The sequence below is a fragment of the Portunus trituberculatus genome, chromosome 4, assembly GCF_017591435.1.
Source record: "Portunus trituberculatus isolate SZX2019 chromosome 4, ASM1759143v1, whole genome shotgun sequence".
NCBI lineage: Eukaryota > Metazoa > Arthropoda > Malacostraca > Decapoda > Portunidae > Portunus > Portunus trituberculatus.
In genome coordinates this window covers 3,604,171-3,627,570 of record NC_059258.1, presented here as the reverse complement: position 1 = coordinate 3,627,570, position 23,400 = coordinate 3,604,171, and the positions used below count along the sequence as shown (strand labels likewise).

General features: G+C 41.6%; 1 protein-coding gene and 1 long non-coding RNA gene across 3 annotated transcripts in view; one reads left to right on the top strand and one right to left on the bottom strand.

Annotated features, from left to right (window-relative positions):
* The window catches only part of LOC123511662, a 10,680-nt gene extending 8,845 nt beyond the window's left edge, over nt 1-1,835 (top strand). Inside the window, exon 2 of the long non-coding RNA XR_006676905.1 lies at nt 1,455-1,835. This is a non-coding gene — a long non-coding RNA (uncharacterized LOC123511662). The remainder of the gene's footprint in view (nt 1-1,454) is intronic.
* Nucleotides 1,836-2,373: 538 nt separating this feature from the next.
* LOC123511564 (sorting nexin-13-like) lies at nt 2,374-23,043 on the bottom strand. Of its 2 annotated transcripts, none has more exons than XM_045267572.1 (20): nt 22,865-23,043; nt 18,632-18,744; nt 17,330-17,432; nt 15,257-15,468; nt 14,531-14,739; nt 13,815-13,987; nt 13,232-13,345; nt 12,956-13,088; nt 12,635-12,796; nt 12,203-12,393; nt 11,386-11,538; nt 10,357-10,473; nt 9,433-9,697; nt 8,920-9,062; nt 7,237-7,455; nt 5,838-6,032; nt 5,327-5,541; nt 4,687-4,799; nt 3,891-4,056; nt 2,374-2,567 (listed from the first exon to the last, which is right to left on the bottom strand). In XM_045267572.1, exons 2-20 carry the CDS (start codon nt 18,736-18,738, stop codon nt 2,492-2,494), a joined length of 3,066 nt encoding a protein of 1,021 aa, XP_045123507.1. In that variant the 5' UTR covers nt 18,739-18,744; nt 22,865-23,043; the 3' UTR covers nt 2,374-2,491. The 2 variants fall into 2 exon arrangements, with proteins under 2 accessions (XP_045123507.1, XP_045123517.1); XM_045267582.1 differs by lacking the exon at nt 22,865-23,043 and adding an exon at nt 20,062-20,214 and having other exon boundaries at nt 10,357-10,471; nt 11,384-11,538.
* Between the last annotated feature and the right edge of the window lie 357 nt (nt 23,044-23,400).

Genomic DNA, 23,400 nt, shown 5'->3' with positions numbered 1-23,400 from the left:
TCTATTTTTGTTTTACTTTTTTGTGTTTATTTTTGTTTTGTGAAGAAGTAATGGTTGAGACAAAATGATAAAAAAATAAAATAAAGGTGAAATATTTATCTTCCTACCGCGTCTGTGTATCTTTTTATTTTATTAATTTTATTTTTTAATGAAGTAATGGTAGAGACAATGAAAAAAAAATAAATAGAATAAAGGTGAAATATTTATCTTCATACCGCGTCTGTGTATCTTGTTTGATTTTATTTTTGTTTTACTTATCTTAGTTTTATTCTTTTTTTAATGAGGAAGTAATGGTAAAGAGACAAAGGAAAGAAATATGGGAGACTGTTGTGAAATAATTTATCGTTAGAATGTTTTAACTTTTTTTTTAATTTTGTATTTGCTTATATTTTTTATTCTATTTATTTTACTTATCATTTTTAGGCATAATGGAAATAAGTATGACAGGCTGTTGTGAAATATTTGTCAATCCTAGTTTGTGCATCTTTTCTTTTAACGTATTAACCATTTGTAGTACGAGATTTTTTTTTTTTTTTAGATGAATAGAAACAATGATGAATAGGCCTATGATAATGATGAGAGGCTGTCACGATATATTAATTAGGTCTGTGTATCTTTTTATTCATTTACTCATTTTCTTTATTTATGATTTGGTATTTGAATCTTATATGGAAAGGTAATTTGACACGTTGACACATTCACACCTGGGATGGAAGTTTGCTCTTTATATTTCATTCTAGTAGACAGTTATTACTCTAATCTGTCTGCTCTAAAATGGCTTCTGGGTTTAAAATATATTGTAGTTTATTGATAATGTCATTGATTTGATGCGAATAATGCTCGTTTTCTGCTGATCAACGCACTTATTGCAGGACAGACTAATGTTTTCCCTCAAGATCACACACACACACACACACACACACAGGAGTCACTAGTCGCTTCAGAGTAGATGGACTGTACCCTGTCTGTACTTACTGCCACCTACAGACACATCTATAGGATACAAATAAAAAAAACTAGAGTATTTATGCAAATATAGTACTTTTTTTCATTTGATTTATATATATTGAAATACATATAGTTATACAATGCCCTGAAATAAATATACACACGCAAAGATCGCACGATATGTATAGCACTGACTGCAGCAAAACAAACTTATTCTTTACTTATCAATAATCTCAAAGGAAAGTTAATTTTTTATTTTTCTATTTGATCATGGCTGGATTTTCTCTTATAATAAAAACACTCAAATTAAACAAGTAGGAATATAAAACTATTTCTTCTCACATGACGAACATAATAACACATGGCGAGTTGCTTCCATCACCACAAACTGTGACTACTTACTGTTTAGAAGTCTGGCTTTAGGTGTAGCAAGGAAAATATTGCAAAAACCTCTCTCATACAAAAAGGTCAATCTCTCACACACACACACACACACAGTCTCTCAGTCTCTCTCTCTCTCCACTGCAATCATCCTTACAATTAATCCTGACAAGGGTATTAATGTCAACAACCCATGACTCCATTCTTACCTCTTTACATCCACTCACTTCTTGCTCCTGTCAACCTCACTTCATTATAGCAACTGTCACCTCTATTAGCACTATCACTATTACTATTATTATTACTATTATCATCATTATTAGCAGCAACACTTCACAACACTGCTAATAGATTAACTTAGCCCAACCTTCAGATCTGCAAGCAACACTCACTTAAAGAATAAATAAATAAATGATTCCTTTGCTGTGATATGTGGAATTAAATATGTACACACACACACACACACACACACACACACACACACACACACACACACACACACACACTCATTCATCATATTTTCAATCTTTGGCAATGAAGGGCATACATACATACATACATACATACATACATACATACATACACTTTAGTGCTAATACAACCACCAAATGGAATGAAACAACACACTTTTTTCTTTTTCTCTTCCTACTTTCTTTTTCTTCCACCTCCTTTTCCTCTTTCTATTTTTCTCTTCATACACTTATTAATTCTCTTTCTCCTCCTCCTCCTCCTCCTCCTCCTCCTCCTCCTTCTCTAAAACAATCAAAATTTTCTCCTCCTCCTCTTCCATTATCTCTTCCTCCTCCTCCTTTTTATTTAACACTTTCATTTCCTCCCCCTCCGCCTCCTTGTCCTCTTCCTCTAAAACTATCAAAATCTTCTCCTCCTCTTCTTCCTCTTTCTTGTTCATTATCTCTTTCTCCTCCTCCAAAATTCTCCAAACTTTCCTCTTTCCTCCATCCTCTTCCTCCTCCTCCAAACTACCAAAATCTCTTCCTTCTTCCCTTCCTTTCCTTCACCTCCTCCTCCTCCTCCTCCTCCTCCTCCTTCACTCCATAATAAAGAAGAGCCAGGAATATTTGGATTTCCTTTGTATTCCCACCACCACCACCACCACCACCACAACAACCTCACCTCCTCCTCCTCCTCTTCCTCCTCCTCATCATCTGTCAGAGCGGGTGCGTCTGGGGTGTGGCACGTGCTTGGCAGTGATGCGAGCTGACCCTGCATGGAGTGACCTGGTGTGGAGAGAAGTCAAAGGTCAGAATATAAAGGTCAGAGGTCACAATAGAGGTTGGAATAGGTCAGGAGAGGTCAGAGGTCAAAATAGATCTCAGAATAGGTCACAATAGAGAGGTCAGAGGTCACAGAAGAAGCCGGAATAGGTCAGGAGAGGTCAGAGGTGATAATAGATGTCAGAATAGGTCATAATAGAGGTCAATAGAAAAGAAAGCATAGGTCAGAATAGGTCGAAGTAGAGAGGTAAGAGGTCACACTAGAGGTCAAAATAGGTCACAGTAAAGGTCAGGTCACTATAGAGGTCACATTAGGTCACAATGAAGAGGTCAGATTAGGTCACAATAGAGGTCAGATTAGGTCACAATAGAGGTCAGATTAGGTCACAATAGAGGTCAGAGGTCACAGTAGAGAGGTCAGATTAGGTCCCAGTACAGGTCAGAGGTCACAGTTGAGGTGATAATAGGTCACTGTAGGGTCATAAGGTAATGGAAGGGTTGTGTTTCTCTTCTGTGACCTTCTATAGAGATTTTAGGTCATGTTAGGTTAGGCTGAGTTAAGTTAGAGTTGGTTAGGTTAGGTTAGGTTGAGTTAAAATAGGGTTAGTAAGGTTAGGTTAGGTTAGAGTTAGGTCAGGTTAGAGTTAGTCAGGTAAGGTTAGGTTAGGTTAGGTTGAGTTAAAATCGGGTTAGTAGGGTTAGGTTAGGTTAGAGTTAGTAAGGTAAGGTTAGGTTAGAGTTAAGTTAGGTTAGAGTTAGTAAGGTAAGGTAAGGTTAGGTTAGGTTAGGTTACGTTAAAATACAGTTAAGGTTAGGTTAGGTTAGAGTTAGTAAGGTTAGGATAAGTTAAGTCAGGTTAGGTTAGGTTAGAGTTCAGTAAGTTAGTCCATCTCTCACTATTTTTCCTTAGCTAACTTTACAATCTTTTTCTCTATTTTTCTCTATTTCTTTCCTTCCTTCATGCTTCTCTCTCTCTCTCTCTCTCTCTCTCTCTACAACATACCTCACCTTTCTCTTACCACATATCTACCCAAACCTTTCTCCCTACACCCTACCAGCCCCCCTGTCCCCTACCACACCCTACCAGCCCCTTACCACCACCCTACTAGACCCTACCACCCCACACCAAACCCTACCATCCCCTACCAGTCCTCTACCACACCCCTGCCCCCTACCACACCCTGCCATGCCTCTCTATTTTCTTTATTTCACTAACTTTTCTTCTTACTTTCCCATCTCTTAATTTCTCACCCCCTGCCTAACAAGAACAGCCCCCTGCCCCCTTGCCCCCTACCACCCTCTCTGCCACTGCCACCCCTGCCTCACCTTAGCAGGGGTGGGATCTGCCGTTGGTTGGTCAGCAGGGACTCCACCATGCCCTCCAGCAGCACATACACCAGCCGTCTGTTGAGTGCTGGCCACTGCACTGTGTCGTACACCCCCAGCACCCCCCGCGCTGTGGTCTGGCTCCCCAGGATGGCCTTCAGCTCATCTGGGGTAAGAAGTGATGGTGGTGATGGTGGTGGTGGTGGAGGAAGTGTCAGTTAAAAGAGGAGGAGGAGGAGGAGGGATATAAGGAGGTATTAGTTATAAGAGGAAGAGGAGGAGGAGGAAGTATTTGTTAGAGGAAGAGGAAATAGTAGTTAGAGAAGAGGTAAAGGAAGAAGAAGTTTTAGTTAGAGGAGGAAGAGGAAGAGGAGGAACATAAGGAGGTATTAGTTATAAGAGGAAGAGGAGCAATAGGAGGAGGTATTAGTTAGAAGAGGAAGAGGAGGAGGAAAGTATTAATTAGATGAAGAAGAGGAGGAGGAGGAAGAGGAGAAAGTGTCAGTTAAAGGAGGAAGAGAAGGAACACAAGAAAGTATTCGTTGAAGGGGGAAGAAGAGGAGGAAGAGAAAACAGCATTAGTCAAAGGAGAAAGAGGAGAAAGAGAAGAAAATACTAATTATTGGGGTGACAAGTGGAAGATGAAGTAATGGAGAGTACCCAAGGACACCACAGCAAACACTGGTCCACCCCTGTCCCTCCCAACCCACAGCAAGGCCACAGCATCCTTCCAATATCCCAACACAGCAGCTAGATGAAGGGACAGCATAACAGCATAACACAGCGGTCCACACACCTGAGATACTGGCCAGCATACAGGTTCGCGCAGCCACTCTGGTCCGCATCTTGATGGCCTCGTCTCGCTCCGCTGAAGGGGTCACAAGAATTCCATTGGGCCACAGCGACTCCCTGCCAGCATAGAGGCCAGGGGTGAGGGGTGGTGTATGGTAGGGAAGGGGTGAGAGGTGAGGGCAGGGAGGCAGGGGTGAGAGCAGGAAGGTAGAGGTGAAGGCAGAGACAGGGGTGATGGCAGGGAGGCAGGTGTGAGGGAAGGTAGGCAGGGATGAAAAGCAGTCAGGAAGGCATAGTTTGGAAGGGGTGAGGGGGTGACAGTATGGAAGGGGTGAGGCAGGGAGGCAGGGGGACTGACTTGAAAGACAAAGAATACAAAAATACACAAACAGGCAATGTAAAAACACCTCCATTAACTTAAGTCTTGACGTAATCGGTGACCTGCTCTGGGGTAGTGATGAAGGAAAATAATGAGGAAAAAAAAAGGCCGCAAAAAACATCAACCAAAAGAAAATAAAAGAAAAAAAGGAAATGATTAGAAAAATACACAAACACTGAAAAAATAATCAAACTTAAAAAAACGTAAGAAAAAAGAAAAGAATGAAATGACTAGAAAAGTGTGATCAATCAAAACGTCAACTAACTTAAATGTCTTGACGTAATCAGCGACTTGTTCAGGAGCGGTGATGAATGCCACATAGTCCACGATGCGACGGTTCACGATATCTCCGAACATTGCCTTCAGTATCTGGCGCAGGAACAGCATGATGCGACGGCGGAACCACTGGTCTTTGCTGCGCAGGTCAAACACCTCGTCCATCAGTTGTAGCAGAATACGCAGCGGGATGTTCTCATCACCCTAGTGTGGGGGAGGCAGGTGGTGACAGGTGGTGGTGGTGGTGGGTAGAATGAAAATAAGACAGGTGGTGACAGATGGTGCAAACAGGTGGTGATAGATAGAATGAAAATATAAGACAGGTGGTGGTGGGTAGAGTGGAAGAAGACAGGTGGTGAAGATAGGTGGTGACAGGTGGTGGTGGTATAGGTAGGTGGTGATAGAATGAAAACAAGAGACAAACTAAAAACACCAAAAATACACATCAAAACACACACACACATGTAACAACAAAACACTAAAAACACACACAAACACACCTCCAAGTCAAAGGATCCGCGGTGAGTGTAATCGGTGTTGACGGAGAGTCTGGGGTGTGTTGGCTTGACGAATTTTCTATACAGGCCATCCACCATTCCATCCACTGTGTTGAACACCGTGTCTGGCATGGAACGCACCGCCCGGCTCACATTGTGCACCCCAGCCTTCAGCGGCACCATCAGGTTGTCCTCCATCTGAGAGAGTTTGGTTAGGTTAGGTTAGGTTAGAGAGAGGGAGAGAGGGATAGGAGAGGGAGGAGAAAGAGAGAGAGAGAGAGAGAGAGAGAGAGAGAGAGAGAGAGAGAGAGAGAGAGAGAGAGAGAGAGAGAGAGAGAGAGAGAGAGAGAGAGAGAGAGAGAGAGAGTGTTAGTAACAGGTTTTGGTGTATTTTTGGAACTTAGGTGTGTGTTAATAGTGTGCTTTGATGTGTATTAGTGTGTTCTGATGTGTCTGTGTGTTGCTTTAGTGCATTTTGATGTTTTTGTGTTGTTTTGGTGTGTTTTGATGTGTTTTGTTTTTTAGTGCATGATGTGTTTTGTGTGTTTGTGTTGTGTTTTGATTTTTGTGTGTTTTAGTGTGTGTTTTGATGTGTTTTAGTGTTTTTTGTGTTTTGGTGCTTGTGTTTTTTTTTGTGTGTGTGTTTTGTTTCTCCCTATCTTCAGGCAGGGGCCCAAATAATACCAGCTTTTTTTTTTTTTTTTGTGTGTGTGTGTGTGTGTGTGTGTGTGTGTGTGTGTGTGTGTGTGTGTGTGTGTGTGTGTTGTTTCTCTGTGTCTTAGTGTGTGTGTGTTTGGGTGCCTCTTGGTCAGTTAAGTGTGTTTTTGGGGGCGTGTTTTTTTGTTGTTTTAGTGTGTTTTGATGTGTTTTGTGTTGTTTTAATACTGAAACACAAAAGCAATACACATGCAAACACCAAAACAAAACAGAACCACATTTGAATACCACAAACCTACCAAACACCCACAGAACACCACAAAACACCACAAAACAACACAATCTAAGCAGACTTTTTTTTTGTTGCATTTAGACAGTTTTTCCCTCTTACATAAAAAAATAAGTAAAAAATAAACAAACACCCATTTCTTTGCTAAAAACACACCAAACACACAGACACAGAACACACACAAAACACACAAAACACACAAAACACACAAAACACACCCAAACACCACAAACCACAAACACCAAAACCACACCAAACACCACAAAACACACACACCAAAACACCACAAAACCACACCAAAACACCACAAAACCACACCCAAACACCACAAACCACACCAAAACACCACAAACCATACCAAAACACAACAAACCACACCAAAACACCACAAACCCACACCAAAACACCACAAAACCACACCCAAACACCACAAAACACACCAAAACACCATCTGACCTTCTTTGCTAGATTCTGTGGCTGTGAGGAGAGATAGGAGGTCTGGTCTAGGAACTTCTGCACAGCGTCAAGGAGCCCCGAGTGAGCCTGGAGAGTGGAGGGCGCCAGGACACACTGCAGCCATTCGTCCAGCTCCGACTTCCTCTTCTCCAGGAACCAAGCGGCCAAGTTGTTTAGCATCCTCTTGCTTGGGAACGCCACCGATGATAACTCTGGGAACTGTGGGTGGTGGTGATGGTGGTGTTAGAGGAGAAGGAAGAGGAGGAAGATGGAGAAGAGGAGGAAGAGGGATGGGGTGAAGGGAGTGTTAGTGGTGGTGGTGGTGGTGGTATTAGAGGAAGAGGAAAAGGAAGAACAAGAAAAACAAAAAGAACAAGAGAGAGAGAGAGAGAGAGAGAGAGAGAGAGAGAGAGAGAGAGAGAGAGAGAGAGAGAGAGAGAGAGAGAGAGAGAGAGAGAGAGAGGAAGTGTGAGGAAATCCAATTCAATCTAACAGTGGGCCCTCTGCCAACATCAGTAAAAACAACATCCCAGAATGGATGGAATCACTTAAAAACAGTGCTGCTACAGATACAGTGGTGGGGATTAATGAGAGGGACTTTAGTGCTACTTTCGATCCCAGCATGAAGTCATGGACAGCGGCCTGGAAGTGGGCAGAAGGCAGGCAGCCAGACATTCTGTACAACCAAGTGGAGACTTATACTGTGCCTGATGGAGTGCAGGGCCCATACGAAGAACAGCTGGAGAGGTGGATCAATGATGGCTGGCTTCTTCCGTATGACAAAGCTAAATATGGGCCTGCTAAGGACTGATCCCTCTCATGGCAGTCATCCACCTGAATAAGAAAAAAGTGAGGCCAGTGATGGATTTTAGAGATCTTAACACCCACATATGCGCCTACACAGCCGACGCGGATGTGTGCACTGACAAACTGCGGGAGTGGCGCCAGCAAGGTGAGAACGTGTCTGTGATAGACTTGGCTAAAGCCTCCCTGCAGATCAAAATTGACGACTCTCTATGGCCATACCAGACGCTCAAATTCAAGAGTCAAAGGTATTGCCTGACGCGAATGGGGTTCAGTTTAAACATTGCCCCACTTGTGATGAAGGCCATCTTGAACTGTGTCCTCACTCAAGATTCAACTGTGAGGAAAGGAACATCAGCTTATATCGACGATATTTTCGGAAACGAAAATATCGTCGGCAACTTTGGGCTGACAAGCAAACCACCCAAACACTTGGCTGACAGAGCTAGAGTGTTAGGCTTAAGAGTGTGGGAGGAGCAGGACGAGCTTGTTTGGGGGAGGGATAACAAGCTAAGTGACGCCCCAGCTCATCTAACACGGCAAGAGGTGTTCTCTTACTGTGGCAAGTTGGTAGGACACTACCCTGTGTGTGTGTGGCTGGCTTGAGTGGTGTCAGCTTTCATTAAAAGAGCCAGCCTCCTCACAGAAAACTGGGATCAGGTCATCTGCTATGAAGAGTTAAACAGACTACTGCAAGAAACTCCGAGCCTGTTGAAGATGAGCGACCTACCCCGTTATAATAAAGTGGGAAACTAAGGACTGCTTTGATTACTGCCACACTAACCTAATTAACACTACCTAACCCAACCCAGCCTAACTTAACCTACCCTATCCTAACTTAACCTTCTTCCCCTAACCCTTAACCCCCCCAGCACTGACCTTAGCCACGAGGGAGAGGTGAAAGTCGTAAAACTCCGAGTACCTCCTGAAGACATGCCACAGCTCCTCCTGGCCAGACAGATCTCGACGCATCACACTCACGATGTAGATGGCGTGTGACTTGGTTCCCTCACGCACTATCTCTGTAAACGATGGGTGTGTGAGTTAGGGTGTGTGTGTTTGGGTGTATGTGTGTGTGTGTTAGTTTGAGGTGTTTAGGTCATGTGTGTATGGGTGTTTTTGTGACATGAATGGGTGTGTATGGGTGTTTTTGTGCATGTATGGGTGTGTATGAGTGTTCTTGTGGCATTTATGGGTGTGTATGGGTGTTTTTGTGGCATGCATGGGTGTATATGGGTGTTTTTGTGGCATGAATGGGTATGTATGGGTGTTTTATGGCATGTATGGGTGTGTATGGGTAAATTTTGTAGCATATATGGGGTATATGGACTTTTTAGCATATATGTACATTTTATTACCACATCACATTTATTAAGCCATTTAATTAATCACCAGTATCGATAATCCTGGCAGTGAGGGTGGCAGCTTTGGTGAGACTGGGGGAGCGGGTGTGGCAAGGGGAGGGGTGGAGGGAGGTAGGCTGGGGGGACTGTGCACGTGAGGAGCTTCTGGACACACTGCGGAGGTGCTTCTCGTCAGAATGAGCAGAGTGGCTGGAGGAGGTGGAGTGAGAGTCCCCCGCCCTGGGTGCCTCCCCGCCGCTGCTGCCGCTGCTCAGGGCCACAGTAGGCTGGCATAGGCCATCCCCTTCCTCGACCTAAGGGTAGGGGGAGAAATGGGGGTCTTGATGTTTTTTTTTAGGTAATGGAGAGAGAGAGAGAGAGAGAGAGAGAGAGAGAGAGAGAGAGAGAGAGAGAGAGAGAGAGAAACACACACAACAAACACACAGACACAGAAACAAAAACAAACTATAGATAAATAAACACACACACACACACACACACACACACACACACACACACACACACACACACACACACTGAAATAAAAGATCTTCCCTATGACGAAAGAACACACACACACAAACACACTGAAATAAAAGATCTTCCCTATGACGAAAGACTGAAGGAGATGGAGCTGCCAACTTTGAAGGATTGACGGGAAAGAGGAGACTTAATAACGATGTATAAGTTAGTAAACCATATGGAGAAGATAGATAGACAAGACCTGGTAACAGACGGAGCAGGGAGACACACAAACAAGAGGACACTCCAAGAAAATCATGAAAAATCAGTGTCATAGGAATATCAAGTTCAGTTTTCTACATAGGACAGTAGACATCTGGAATGGATTAAGTGAGGAGATTGTAACAGCAGAAAGTGTGTGCAAATTTAAGAAGTTAGATAAATGTAGATATGGAGACAGGTCACTATGAACCCCGCTTGAACCCTGAGACATACACACACACACACACACCTGTTCTAGAGAGTTGAAGCTGACATCATCCAGTGACTGTGAATCTTCCTCATCCGATCTCGATACGTCTTTGAGTAGGTCAAGTTCAGCCAAGAGCTTAATGTACCACATGGACCTGTTGAGACGAGGGGGTGAGGAGGGAGACGAGGGGGAGGAAAAGGGAGATGAGGAGGAGGAAAAGTGATATGACGGGGAGGAAAAGTGAGCTAAGGGGGAGGAAAAGTGAGATGAGGGAGAGGAAAAGTGAGATGAGGGGTGAAGGGTGAGACAAGAGGGTGAGGGGTGAGACAAGAGGGTAAGGGGTAAGAAAAGGGGGAGGAAAACGAGACAAGAGGGAAGAAAGGTGAGACGAGAGGGAAGAAAGGTGAGACGAGAGGGAAGAAAGGTGAGACGAGAGGGAAGAAAGGTGAGACGAGAGGGAAAAAAGTGAGACAAGAGAGAAGAAAAGTGAGATGAGGCAGAAGAAAAGTGAGAGAGAAAAAATGTGAGACAAGGTGGAAAGAAAAGTGAGATGAGAGGGAAGAACAGTGAGATGAGAGGGGGGTGACAGGTGAGACGAGGGGGTGAGGGGTGAGACAAGATGAGGGGAGAAATAGAGGGAAGAAAAGAGAAATTGAAGAAAAAGAGAAAGAAAGAAAAGGGATAGATAGAGGAATTGGGAAAGAGAAAAGGGAGTGAGAGAGAGATAGAAGAAAGAAGGAAGAGAAGTAGAGAGAACAAAAAGATATGAGATAAAAAGAACTAAAGAGAAGAGAAAGAGGAGAATAAGAAAACAAAATACAGAGAAGAGAAATAACAAGACATACATCAAAATAGAATAAAGAGAGAATAAAAACAAATGATAAAAAACTAAACACAAAAAAGGAACAGAGAACAGAAAACAAACACACACACACACACACAATAAATAGGAAACAACAACAATAAAAAAAAAAAGGAACAACACAACACACTAAAAATATAAATAAATAAAGTGATAGAAACACACACACACACACACACACACACACACACACACACACACACACTCCTGAAGGCCGGGAGGAACAAGTCGGCCTCCTGCAGGGTGAGGAAGAGAGCAGACTGCACCTCATCAAACCAGGTCTCGCTCACTTTCTCAGAGCGCATGCGAAGAATTAAACGCTTCACTATGCTGTCGTCCATGGCCACTCGGGGACTGGCCTGGGGTGTGGGAGAGAGAGAGAGAGAGAGAGAGAGAGAGAGAGAGAGAGAGAGAGAGAGAGAGAGAGAGTTAATTTTCTAGTATTTTCTCACAATATCAATGGAAATAATAGGTTTAAGTTTAATATTGTCAAATGTAAGAGGTAAATTGTGTTAAGTATTAGTTTGTTTGTACTAACTCTCTCTCTCTCTCTCTCTCTCTCTCAATAACTTCAATTTTTTTTGCAACACACACAAACACCCTCCTTTCTCCCTTTCCTTCCCTCCATACTTCCTACACACATTCCAACACCCCTACAACCACATCCATACACCCCAAACACACACACACACATAATCATCTCCCAAACATACCAATACCACCCCAAACACCCCAAAACACCCCCAAATACCCCAACACCACCCAAAATACACCTTAAACCCCCCTAAACACACTCTAACACCCCAAACACACCCCCAATACCCCACACTCAAACAAACACTTCACATATGTCCCAAAACACACCAAAACACTCCAAACACTCCCAAACACATCCAAACACCCCAAACAACCCCGCAACATACATCAAAACACCCCAACACACCCTTAAAACAATCCCCCAACACAAACACACCCCAAACACTCCCTACAACACCCCATACACTCCCCAACACCCCAACACACCTTCTCGGACAAGTACTGCTCATAGATAATTTCAGCCTCCTCCTTGTGGGACGAGAGGTCATTGGCGGAGAAGTGGTCGTGGCAAATGTCCATCATGGTGACCCCTGACCCTTGCACCCCTGATTCCTCCAGGTGCTGCAGCCTCTCCAGCTCCAGGGCACACAGACGCTCGTTCACTGTGGTGCGCCAGCCTGGGGAGGTGATTCAAGAGGTGTACACCACCAGTACACCACCACACACACACACACACACACACACACACACACACACACACCACTACTACACACCACATACCACCACACACCAAAACCACCACCTTCTCCCATTTAACATGTTTCTTGTTTGGATACACTCAAACTATTCCCAAAAGTAGTAATAAGATGTCACCACCAGCACCACCACACACACACACACACACACACACACACTCACACTCGATGTTGAGGTAGAGGTTGAGGTAGTGCTGGGTGTTGATGGAGGCCATGTACTTGAGGAAATGGTCAAGGGTGAGGCTGTTCTTCAAGATGGCCTCAAGGGGAAGCTGGAACAGTTTGCCACGCGCCAGTTTGCGGTAATCCAGGTTCACCGAGAGGCCTGGAATGGTAATGTGGCTGGAATGAGTGGCAGGAATTAAGAGGAAAAGCTGGAATGAGTGCTTGGAACAGAAATATGGCTGGAATAAGAACTGGAATACAAACTACACAATGATACACACACTCGACACTCAAGACACACAGACACACAGACACTAACCCATGGAGTCTGTCTCTGATCCCTTGTCGATGCGGTTGATCCTGTTGTCAATGACCCTCTTAATGAACTCCAGACTACCCAGCTGCTGCTTCACCTCCGACCCTTCATCCCTGTTGCCGGAGTCCCTTGACCGCTGCAATGGGGGGGAATAGGAAAAGGTCAGGTTAGTACAAGGATTGACAGAATGAATATTGATAGACAGACAGACAGACAGACAGAATGAATGTCAATAGATAGACAGACAGTAAGACAGGATGGAAGTTGATAGATACATACCAGGCTGGCTGTCTCCTTCACCACCAGACTGCGCACGGCCTCCAGCTCACCCACGTTGCTTGTTCCCTTTATCACCGTCACAAAGAGCTCGCTGGTCACTGGGATGCCTGTACACTGGCAAGACAGAGAGAAAATAAATAATATATAAAAAAGGAAAAATTCACTATACCGAATGAATAAACAAAAGGAAACAAATAAATAACTGACTATATAAATAAATAAAGGAAAACTTGTAAAATTAAAACAAAAATAATAAATGAAGAGAACAAAAGTTAATAAACAAATAAAAATAATAAAAAGGAAAAAAAACTAAAAAAAGAAAAGAAAAAATAAAGAAAAACAAAAAATAGGAAAAAATTCACACAAAAATAGATAGAAAATAATAAAAAATAAAAAATACACAAAACAAAAGAAAAACAAACTCCAAAAAATAAATAAAAACACTAAAAAAAAAAACGCACAAAAAAAAAACAAAAGGAAGTAAAAAAACTAAAAAAAAAAATAAATAAATAAATAAATAAAAACTCAAAACAAAAATAAACAACAACAACAACAACAACAACAAGAGGAAAGATTGACTAACGGCCCAGATGATGAGTGTGTTGATGTAGTCGGGATCAGAGATGAGGGTGACGACGGGCAGGATGACGGAGGACACCAGGATCTCCAGCACAGCGGCACGGAGCGGAGCGTTGGAGAAGTCCTCAGGCGGCAGAATGTAGTACAGCACGATCTCAGCCAGGTCACTCAGGTAGTCTGGGAGGGGGAGGGGGTCAGGTTAGGTTAGGTTAGTTTGGTTAGGTTAGGTCATTCAAGTATTCTGGAGGGCTCAGGGTAGGGTAGGGGGTGGGGTAGGGTAGGGAAGGGTAAGATAGGATAGGGTAGGGTAGGGTAAAGCAAGGTATGGTGTGGTGTGGTGTGGTATGGTATGGTATGGTGTGGTGGGAAGGGAAGAGAAGAGAAGAGAAGAGAAGAGAAGAGAAGAGAAGAGAAGAGAAGAGAAGAGAAGAGAAGAGAGAAGAGAAGAGAAGAGAAGAGAAGGAAGGAAGGGAAGGGAAGGGAAGGGAAGGGAAGGGTTGAGTTGGGATGGGTTGGGTTGGATTACTTTAGGTTAGGTTGGGTTTGGTAAGGTTAGGTTAAGTTAGGTTAGGTTAGGTTTGGAAATCCAGCAAGTATGGTCAATGACACTTAAAACTCCAGCTTGGTAACACAATCTTAAAACTGCTCCAGAAACACAAAGACAAACTCAAAAATTTCTAGAAACAAACAAACACCTGCCACAGCGACAATCAGACCAACCTTTCTCAGCATCGGGCTTGAGACACACTTCATCGCGGCAAATATCCTTCTCCTTCTCTGCCTCGCGCTCAAAGAACTGGTCAATCAGCTCCTGCCCCGCCTTGCCCCGCGCCATGGCCGACCGAGCCTCCCGGAACAGCCGCAGGTGTGAGGCGATGTCGTCCACCAGGCGTGTCGTCAGGTAACCCACCCAGTCCATGCTCTTGCACCTGTAGGGGAGGAAAATGCCAAAATGGGGTGTTATTGTTAGGGTGTTACTATTAAGGGGGGAGGAAAATGACAAAATGTGTTGCTATTAGGATGTTACTATTAAGGGGAAGAAAATGCCAAAATGGGGTGTTATTATTATTGGGGAGTAAAATAGGGTGTTAGCTTTACAATTTTGGATAAAGGGGTGTTACTATTACTACTGAAAGAGATGAAAGTGTTGCTGCTATTACTACTAGTCTACTATTAACATTGCCACCAGAACAACCATAACAACAATATCAATAACCTAGTTCATACTCTTACATCTGTGTACTACTACTACTACTACTACTACTATTACTACTACTAAAACTACCATCAAGACCACCACCACCACCTTAAACAACAACAAACAAACAAAAATCCAGAAATTAAAAAAAAAAAAAAAAAAAAAAACAGCCATGAAAAATAGAAAAAAATAGGAAAAAAAAACACACACACACACCACCACCACCACCACCACCACCACCCGCTCACCTATTGGCCAGCACCACGAGGGAGTGCTGGAGGGAGCGGTGGAGCTGTCCGAGGAAGGCCTGGTGTCCCGAGAGCTCCGTGTACCAGTTGAGCACAAAGTCCCTCACCACCAACGTCACCACACTCTGTAACTGCTCGTCAATCAGGCTGGACCCAGTCACCCGGCGGTCCTGCTTCTCCACGCTGCTGTTCAACTGGATGCTGCCAAACACCTGCACGGAAGGGAGAGTTGAGGGGACCAGATGGGAGAGGGTAGAGGAGGGAAGGAAGAGGGATGGGGACAAGATGGGAGAGGGTAGAGGAGGGAAGGGAGAGGGAAGGGGACCAGTTGGGAGAGGGTAGAGGAGGGAAGGGAGAGGGAAGGGGACCAGTTGGGAGAGGATAGAGGGAAGGGAAGGGAGAGTTAAGGGAACCAGATGGGAGAGGGTAGAGGAGGGAAGGGAGAGTTAAGGGAACCAGATGGGAGAGGGTAGAGGAGGGAAGGGAGAGTTAAGGGAACCAGATGGGAGAGGGTAGAGGAGGGAAGGGAAGGGAGAGAACATGAGGCAGAGGGGAAGAAAGAATAGGAAAGATTAGTAATAAGACTCTTAATTAATATCTAGGTAAGATACAGGAAGAGTGAGAAGGTTAGTAATATAAATGACTCTTAATTAACCCCTTCAATACTGTGATGAATTTTTACCTTGAGATTTGTGTACCGTTAGACCATTTTATTAACATTACAAAGGGTCTATGGAGGTCAGAAGGTTAGTGGCCACAGTTATCACTATTTAAACACCCACATAAGTTTCTGAAGCTGTATAAAATCACCAAATAGTAGCCAGAATTAATATGGAGACACATCATGGTACTGAAGGGATTAATAACTAAGTAAGATACAAGAAGAGAGGAGAGGTTAGTAGTAACACATGAATCGTAACACCTAGCTATGATACACGGCAGAAACCTAATTCCTGACAATAATCCAATTCTCACACACACAGTAGTACAACCAGTGACCTCTTAATATCTGGAAAAAATATAATTAATTCTCCCACACACTGTTCAGGTTAGGTTAGGTTAGGTGAGGTAAGGTAAGGTGAGGTAAGAAGTCAAGTCAGGTCACACACACACATACTAACTTTTCTCCGATTCTCTGATAAATAAACACAGATAAAGAGAAACACATAAAAGAAAACAAAATAAGAAACAGATAAAGAAAACAAAGGTAAAAAGAAAAACAGATCAACATTCACAGCAAAAAAACAAGAAAGAAAGAAAAAAAAGATCTATTTGGTGAAGACAGGAAGGAAATGAGAAACACAGACACAAAACACAGAGAAATAAAGATAAATATAAAGACAAATACATAAAAGAAAAAATAAGAGACAGAAAACAAAGATAAAAAATAAAAAAAAGAAAAACAGAGAGAGAGAGAGAGAAAAAGGAAGAAAAAATGATTAATAAATGCAAATAATGAGAAACACAAATAAAGAGAAATATAAATAAAGGAAAACACAAAATAAGAAGTAGATAAAGAAAACGAAGATAGAAAAGAGAAACACATCAAGAAAAACACACACACAGAGAGAGAGAGAGAGAGAGAGAGAGAGAGAGAGAGAGAGAGAGAGAGAGAGAGAGAGAGAGAGAGAGAGAGAGAATGACAATTAACAAACACAAATAAAGAGAAAGATACACAAAGAGAAATAGATAAAATAAACAGATAAATACACAGAGATAAAGAGAAATAAAGCAAAATAAAACAAATAATCCTTGACTTAGCAATTTACGAACAAGAAAACAAATAAAAGAAAAAATTGAAAAAAATAAGATAAACACAGAAACAGATAAAGAGAAACACAGAAATGAAGATAAAGGAATAGATGAATATACAAAGATAAAGAGAAATAAAGCAAAATAAACAAATTAACGAACACATTCCTAAGCTCACCTTGGAAAGAATAATAATAATCAACACAAATAAAGAGAAATAATGGTAAACAAACTGATAAATATAAAGATGAAGAGAAATAAAGCTAAATAAATCCCAAATATTTCTGGACTAGCAATTTCTCAACAGTCTCCTGGGGTCACCTTGTCGTGGTGGTCCCTCGGCAGCGGCAAATGGGCGCGGTGAATGTTTAGCCACATCTGCTCACTCTCCTCCAGGGAACACCACCGCAGTGCCACCAGCCACCTGACCAAGAGGGGAGGGGGAGAGAGAGAGAGAGAGAGAGAGAGAGAGAGAGAGAGAGAGAGAGAGAGAGAGAGAGAGAGAGAGAGAGAGAGAGAGAGAGAGAGAATTATTACCATTCTGTATGTAACATGAAAATACACAATATGGTACAAAACAAAGATGAAAAACCTTTTTTGTAAGAGTTCTTCTGCTATTGATAAAGTAGATATCATATTCATCCGTCAACAGAAAAATCAAAACACATTTAGAAACCCGTGTGACTGAAACAAGAGTCTTTGAAAATATATGTTATGTGGCCACTATTCTTCAAAGACCAGAGATGAGGAAGTTTGTTCATAAGAGTGTTTTTGCTTTTAATAAGATAGATATCAGTGTTCTGCCAATGATATGTTTGTTTGTTTGTTTGTTTCTTGTTGTCTTCTCTTCTTAAGTTTCTGATTCTAATCCTCGTCAATTTATGCCTGTAAGGACGTTATTTGTGACACCTGGCCACGTACTGTGTAGGACGCGAGTCAGGCTGTCATGCAACCACACAACACATTTAAAAACGGCTTCCTGGTGGGAAGGGTATTTAATTATCAAAAAGTAAACTACACCATCTGGTAATTTAAAGTGTGAAGGTTTTGGAGAGACAATTGTAATCCTAAAATTTCAAATCCCACCATAATTAAATAAGTAATTCCCGCACCAAGTGAGATTGATTTTTATTTATTTATTTATTTTTTTTTTTTTATTTATTTATTTTTTTTTTTTTGTGTGTGTGTGTGTGTGTGTGTGTGGGGGGATTGGTATAAGTCAGACATTCATATTTGCCGGACCAACCTTTCCCCTGTTAGTCTGAGTTACTGAAAGTCAACAGTATAGACGTTAGGAATGCACTATAGAGTGTCAGAATACACTATAGAGGTTAGGAATGCAGTTATGAACAGTCAGAATACACTAGAGAGGTTAAGAATGCACTGTAGAGGTTAGGAATGCAGTATAGAGGTTAGGAATGCAGCATAGAGGTTTGGAATGCATTATGAAATCAGAATAACTATAAAGGTTAGGAATGCAGTATAGAGGTTAGGAATGCACTGTAGAGGTTAGGAATACAGTATAAAGGTTAGGAATGCAATATAGAGGTTAGGAATGCATTATAGAGGCTAGGAATGCAGTATAGAGGTTAAGAATGCACAAGACACTTGGAATGCACTCACCCACAGCCAAAAAGAATGACAGACAGTAGGACGGACAGGCAGGTCTGCAGGCCGAGGGAGCCGACCAGCAGGACAGCCGACAACACCAGCCAGGCCACCACCGCCATCGCCACCTGCACACACCAACATATCAACACACTGACACACTCACATGTCCTTTTCTCTTTTCTATCTTTTTTTTTTTTTTTACTATGATAAAGTTTGATTAAAAAGTAAATAAATAGTTTAGAATAGCGGACATTCTTAGCACTAACATTCTTTTTCTTTTCTTTCTTTTATCTTCACATAGTCTATATTTCACTATGATAAGGAATGATTAAGAAAAAAGTAAATAAAGATACAGATTAAAAATAGCACTCTTTTTATTACTAATGAATTCTTTTTCTTATCTTTTTTTTTTCTCTTTTATATTTATTAAGTTTGTTTCACTATAAAGTTTTGATAAAGAAGAAATTGATATATATAAGTAGAGTTTACAATATACTGATACTTTATTAGCACTATCCAATTCTTTTTTTTTTTTTTTTCATTATAAGGTTTGAGAAAAAAATAAAGTAAATAAATTGAGTTGAGAGTTTAGAATACATCACTTTATCAACACTAACCAACTAATTTTCTTCTTTCTTTTTCTTATTTTCTTTCTCTTCCTTTACTAAGTCTATATTTCACTATAAAGTTTGATAAAGAAAAATATATAAATAAAAGCAGAATTTTGAATATACATTAAATTATTAGCACTAACCAATTCTTTTCCTTCTATTTTCTTTCTCTTATCTTTACTAAACTTCCATATTTAAATACAATAACGCTTAATTAAAGAAAATAAATAAATAGGGATAAGGTTTTTTTTTTTTATACCATGTTTAAAAATACATCACTTTATTAACATTGTGTGTCATTATTTTACTTATTTATTTCTTTTTCATCTTTTTTCTTCATTTATTACTTTCAAATCTAAGCACAGCAGTGAGATACAGTTCAGCTTATTGTTTATTTAGCAGCGAGAGTGTGTGTCATTGTTGCTGTGTGTTGTGGGACTAATCTTACCCATTAGAGCCATTAGAGTTAACACACACACACACACACACACACACACATTTCACCATACATACACAGACATACACACTTCTCCATACATACACAAACACACTTCATCATACATACACAGACACACACACACACACACACACACACACACACCCATACACACACAAATTTCACCATACACACACAAACTTCACCACACACACACAAACTTCACCATACACACACACACACACACACACAAACTTCACCACACACACGAGCGTAAAGCCCAGGCCCTGTAAAATAACAACTAGGTAAACACACACACACACACACACACACACACACACACACACACACACACACACACACACACAGTAGTAGTAGTAGTTATGGTGTCTTACCCTGCGTTATGCCAAGGGCGACGCCGCTAATCACAGCATAACAGATGGAAAACAAGCCTTCATCTCTCCAGTGTTTTTTTGGCGATCAGCTGATGTGTTACCTTGAGCTTGAGCTTGACCTAAACCTCTATTAAGTCACGCCCTCTCTCTCTCTCTCTCTCTCTCTCTAAGGCTACACAGATTGGTTGATACGTTTATTGCTGCTTTGATTATAAAATGCAATAAAAGGCGCTATCACTGTCATTTTCAATTGTGTTTATGATTATCACGTAGAAATGTTAATTGTTAATCCCTTCCAGTACCATGACACGTTTTTATATATATTCTGCTTGTTATTTGGTGATTTTATGCAGCTTCAGAAACTCTTGTGGGGATTATATTAGTAAAGATTGTGTATTAATCTTCTGTCCCCCATAGATCTTTCCTTATGCAAATAAAATCGTCTAATCGTACCTAAAACTAAGTAAAAATAATAAGTCCCAGTGTACTGAAAGAGTTAACTAGAGCACCATGACGCGTTTCCACATTCATCCTCCTTCCTATCTAATGATTTTATGCAGCTTCAGAAACTCATGTGGGGATTAAATCTGTGCATTAATCTTCTGGGGCCCGTATACACAAAACTGACCTCCAAAGATTCTTCCTAATGTAAGTAAAATTGTCTAATCGTATCTAAAAGTAAGTAAAAATACGCTTCAGGGGTTAAATTGACAAATTATAGAAAAGTCATTAGAAAACAATATAACTTCGACCATCACGAGTGTTCTCAAAGGCCACAGAGTTTAGTTAAGGGAGGCAATACTTTTGGGACCTCACAGTTGTCAGCTTTACGTTATTACTCTTCAAAGTTGTGCATGCTATTAATAGGCCTAGACCCATATCCTTGATAAACTTGAACACTTCGAAATTAACACACTTACCCACACGCCACATTCACCACACACCACACCTGCACTGTTGCACACATCTTGTAAATGCTTTAGAATACTACATACATTACTTATAATGCTGTTAATTGGTGTTTGTCCAGGAATTGAAGGGGGGACAATGCTAAATATTGTTTTGGCCGAATGCTTAGCAAATATTACATAGAAATTCAAGTGGTGAAACGGGAAACTCAACTAAACATTCATTGTCTTTCACCATAGTGTTGCTGCTCCCGTTTCCTCCTCCTCCTTCATTTCTCATATTTTCTTTACTCTTCCTCCTATCTACACTACAAATAATGCAATAAAAACAACAATAAGATCAACAACAACAACAGAAATAATAGAAGCAAACAATGGCTATAGGGCCTGCTCCTTCACACACACACACACACACATTTGTCCACCAACTGCCGCTCATCTCTGCCCACATCACCTGGGAATGATGCTAAGGAGGATAAATACTGCCGAGGAGACACACTGGAGGGCAGGAGGGCGTTCCTTTGATGACGTCACTCATATATAAACACTTTTCACACCGTTACTGAATCACTACCACTGAAAAGTTGACCCATTCTGATCTTTTGGAATAAAAACACTTCACTGCATTCACTTATATCCGCCATTGTCTCGTTTTGAGGTGATAAAACAGTAGCTGAGACAAGATGGCGGTTACCTTCACTCCCCGCCCGGGCCTCCGATTCCCCTCCTCACCCCCGCTACCCCGCCGATTCAAATACTTTTTCCCATATTTCCCTAACTCCATTACTCGGTATTTGTATTATGTTTTTTGGGTTTCTACATATATTCCGTTGCTTTTGAAGTGTTTTTCAGGCCATTGTTCGGTAAATATGTGGCGTTTAGTGGTGGTTTATGGGGTAGGTATGGGCCCGTTCAACCGTCAAAATTTACATTCTCGCATTTTGAAGTTTTTTATTTCAAGCTTTAACTGGATCTTTATGGTGTCAGATAATTACTTATGTTCTTTTAGGTGTGTCGCTGACCCAATGAGTCAAATTTGTGGGGTTTAAAATGGTATTTGGTCCTGCTTAACGTAAGTTTTATAATTTCTCTTTTATTTGTTTACGTTTCTATTTGATGGTCTAGCTCGTTGTAGAATGCCTCAAAAGATAGCTCAGACTCTGTATATTGTGTTAGCATACTCTCAACGTGAAAATGGTTAGAATTTACAAGAGGTTTTAATGAGTTTGGATTTTAACGCTTTTTTCTTACAACAATATTTTTCATGCGTTCAGTTCTGGTCCTAGGTAAGTGTTGGACGTCTGGGAAGAAACCTTATATCGTCTAATATTTTTCTATATACGCATAAAGTCGAAGTGAATGTACGTGTTAGCAGTTTTATAAGTGAAAAGGTTTTTATAATTTTTGACATACTTAATTTACAGAGTTCTTTAATACTACTTAAGCTGGAGAGATTTTAATATTGCGGATATTAGTTTTAGTGCTTACCAAGTCATAAAATATCAAGCATTCGGGTCTGGCTTTGTTTTTTCTACAAGTCGATTTTGAAATGAGTTCCGTTACGTAAGTACGTAAGTTCGGCCCGGGTCACCAGCCGGGCCTCCCGCCCAGGGGTGTGACGTCATCAAGTGGCCTGGGCCGGCTCAGCTGCCGCCGCACGGCTGTGTTTAGCTAATATTTGGCACACTTTGCATTGTTTTCCCGCCACTGGTGTCACTAAATGAAGCCATATGACTATGCTTGGTTACCAGATTCAGATACAACTGTTATTGGCAGGTTTTAGTGCAATGAGGGCTTAAGTGAGGCAGAATGGTGGTGTCGACGGGCTCCATCTCTACACACAGACACCTAATTCGTCCCTGTCTAGACAAATGTTTGGTGGGTGAGTCACTTACCAATATTGCAGTGTTATTGGCCGTCCTGAGCAGCAGCTTCTGAACCTCTCAAATAGGCGCTAAGCTTCACCACCACACACAGGCAGCCACGGCCCGTATCACCATCCTGATCAGCGTAAATCCATATTAAATAAAGCACCAGCAACACACAGCTACCCTCCCAACACCTTCACTCCTCATCTTACACAAAAGTTTCAAACTGACAAACTCCCGTCTGCTGCCGCGTCGTCCTACACTGTGCGCACTGGCCAAGGCGCAGGACACAACCCCCACAATGCATCCTGCACTTGTTCCACTTCCAATAACATAATCCTACACTAATGCAGAATGAAATACGATAAAATATAAACATGCCAAACTAAATTATAAGCCATCATCATCGCAACTGTCAATGTATCTAGTAAAAAAAAAAATAGTAGAGAGAGAGAGAGAGAGAGAGAGAGAGAGAGAGAGAGAGTACTAGTAAAAAATGAATGCTCGTTAAACAATGGAGGAGGAAAGGGAGGAAAGGAATGGTGAAAGAAAGGAAGGAGAGG

Coding starts and splice junctions, on each gene's coding strand:
- LOC123511564 (XM_045267572.1), bottom strand. CDS start 18,738: ATGGCGGTGGTGGCCTGGCTGGTGTTGTCGGCTGTCCTGCTGGTCGGC. Junction 5,542..5,837: donor GCGGATCCTTTGACTTGGAG/GTGTGTTTGTGT, acceptor CCCCCACACTAG/GGTGATGAGAACATCCCGCT. Junction 4,800..5,326: donor GATTACGTCAAGACATTTAA/GTTAGTTGACGT, acceptor CTATGCTGGCAG/GGAGTCGCTGTGGCCCAATG.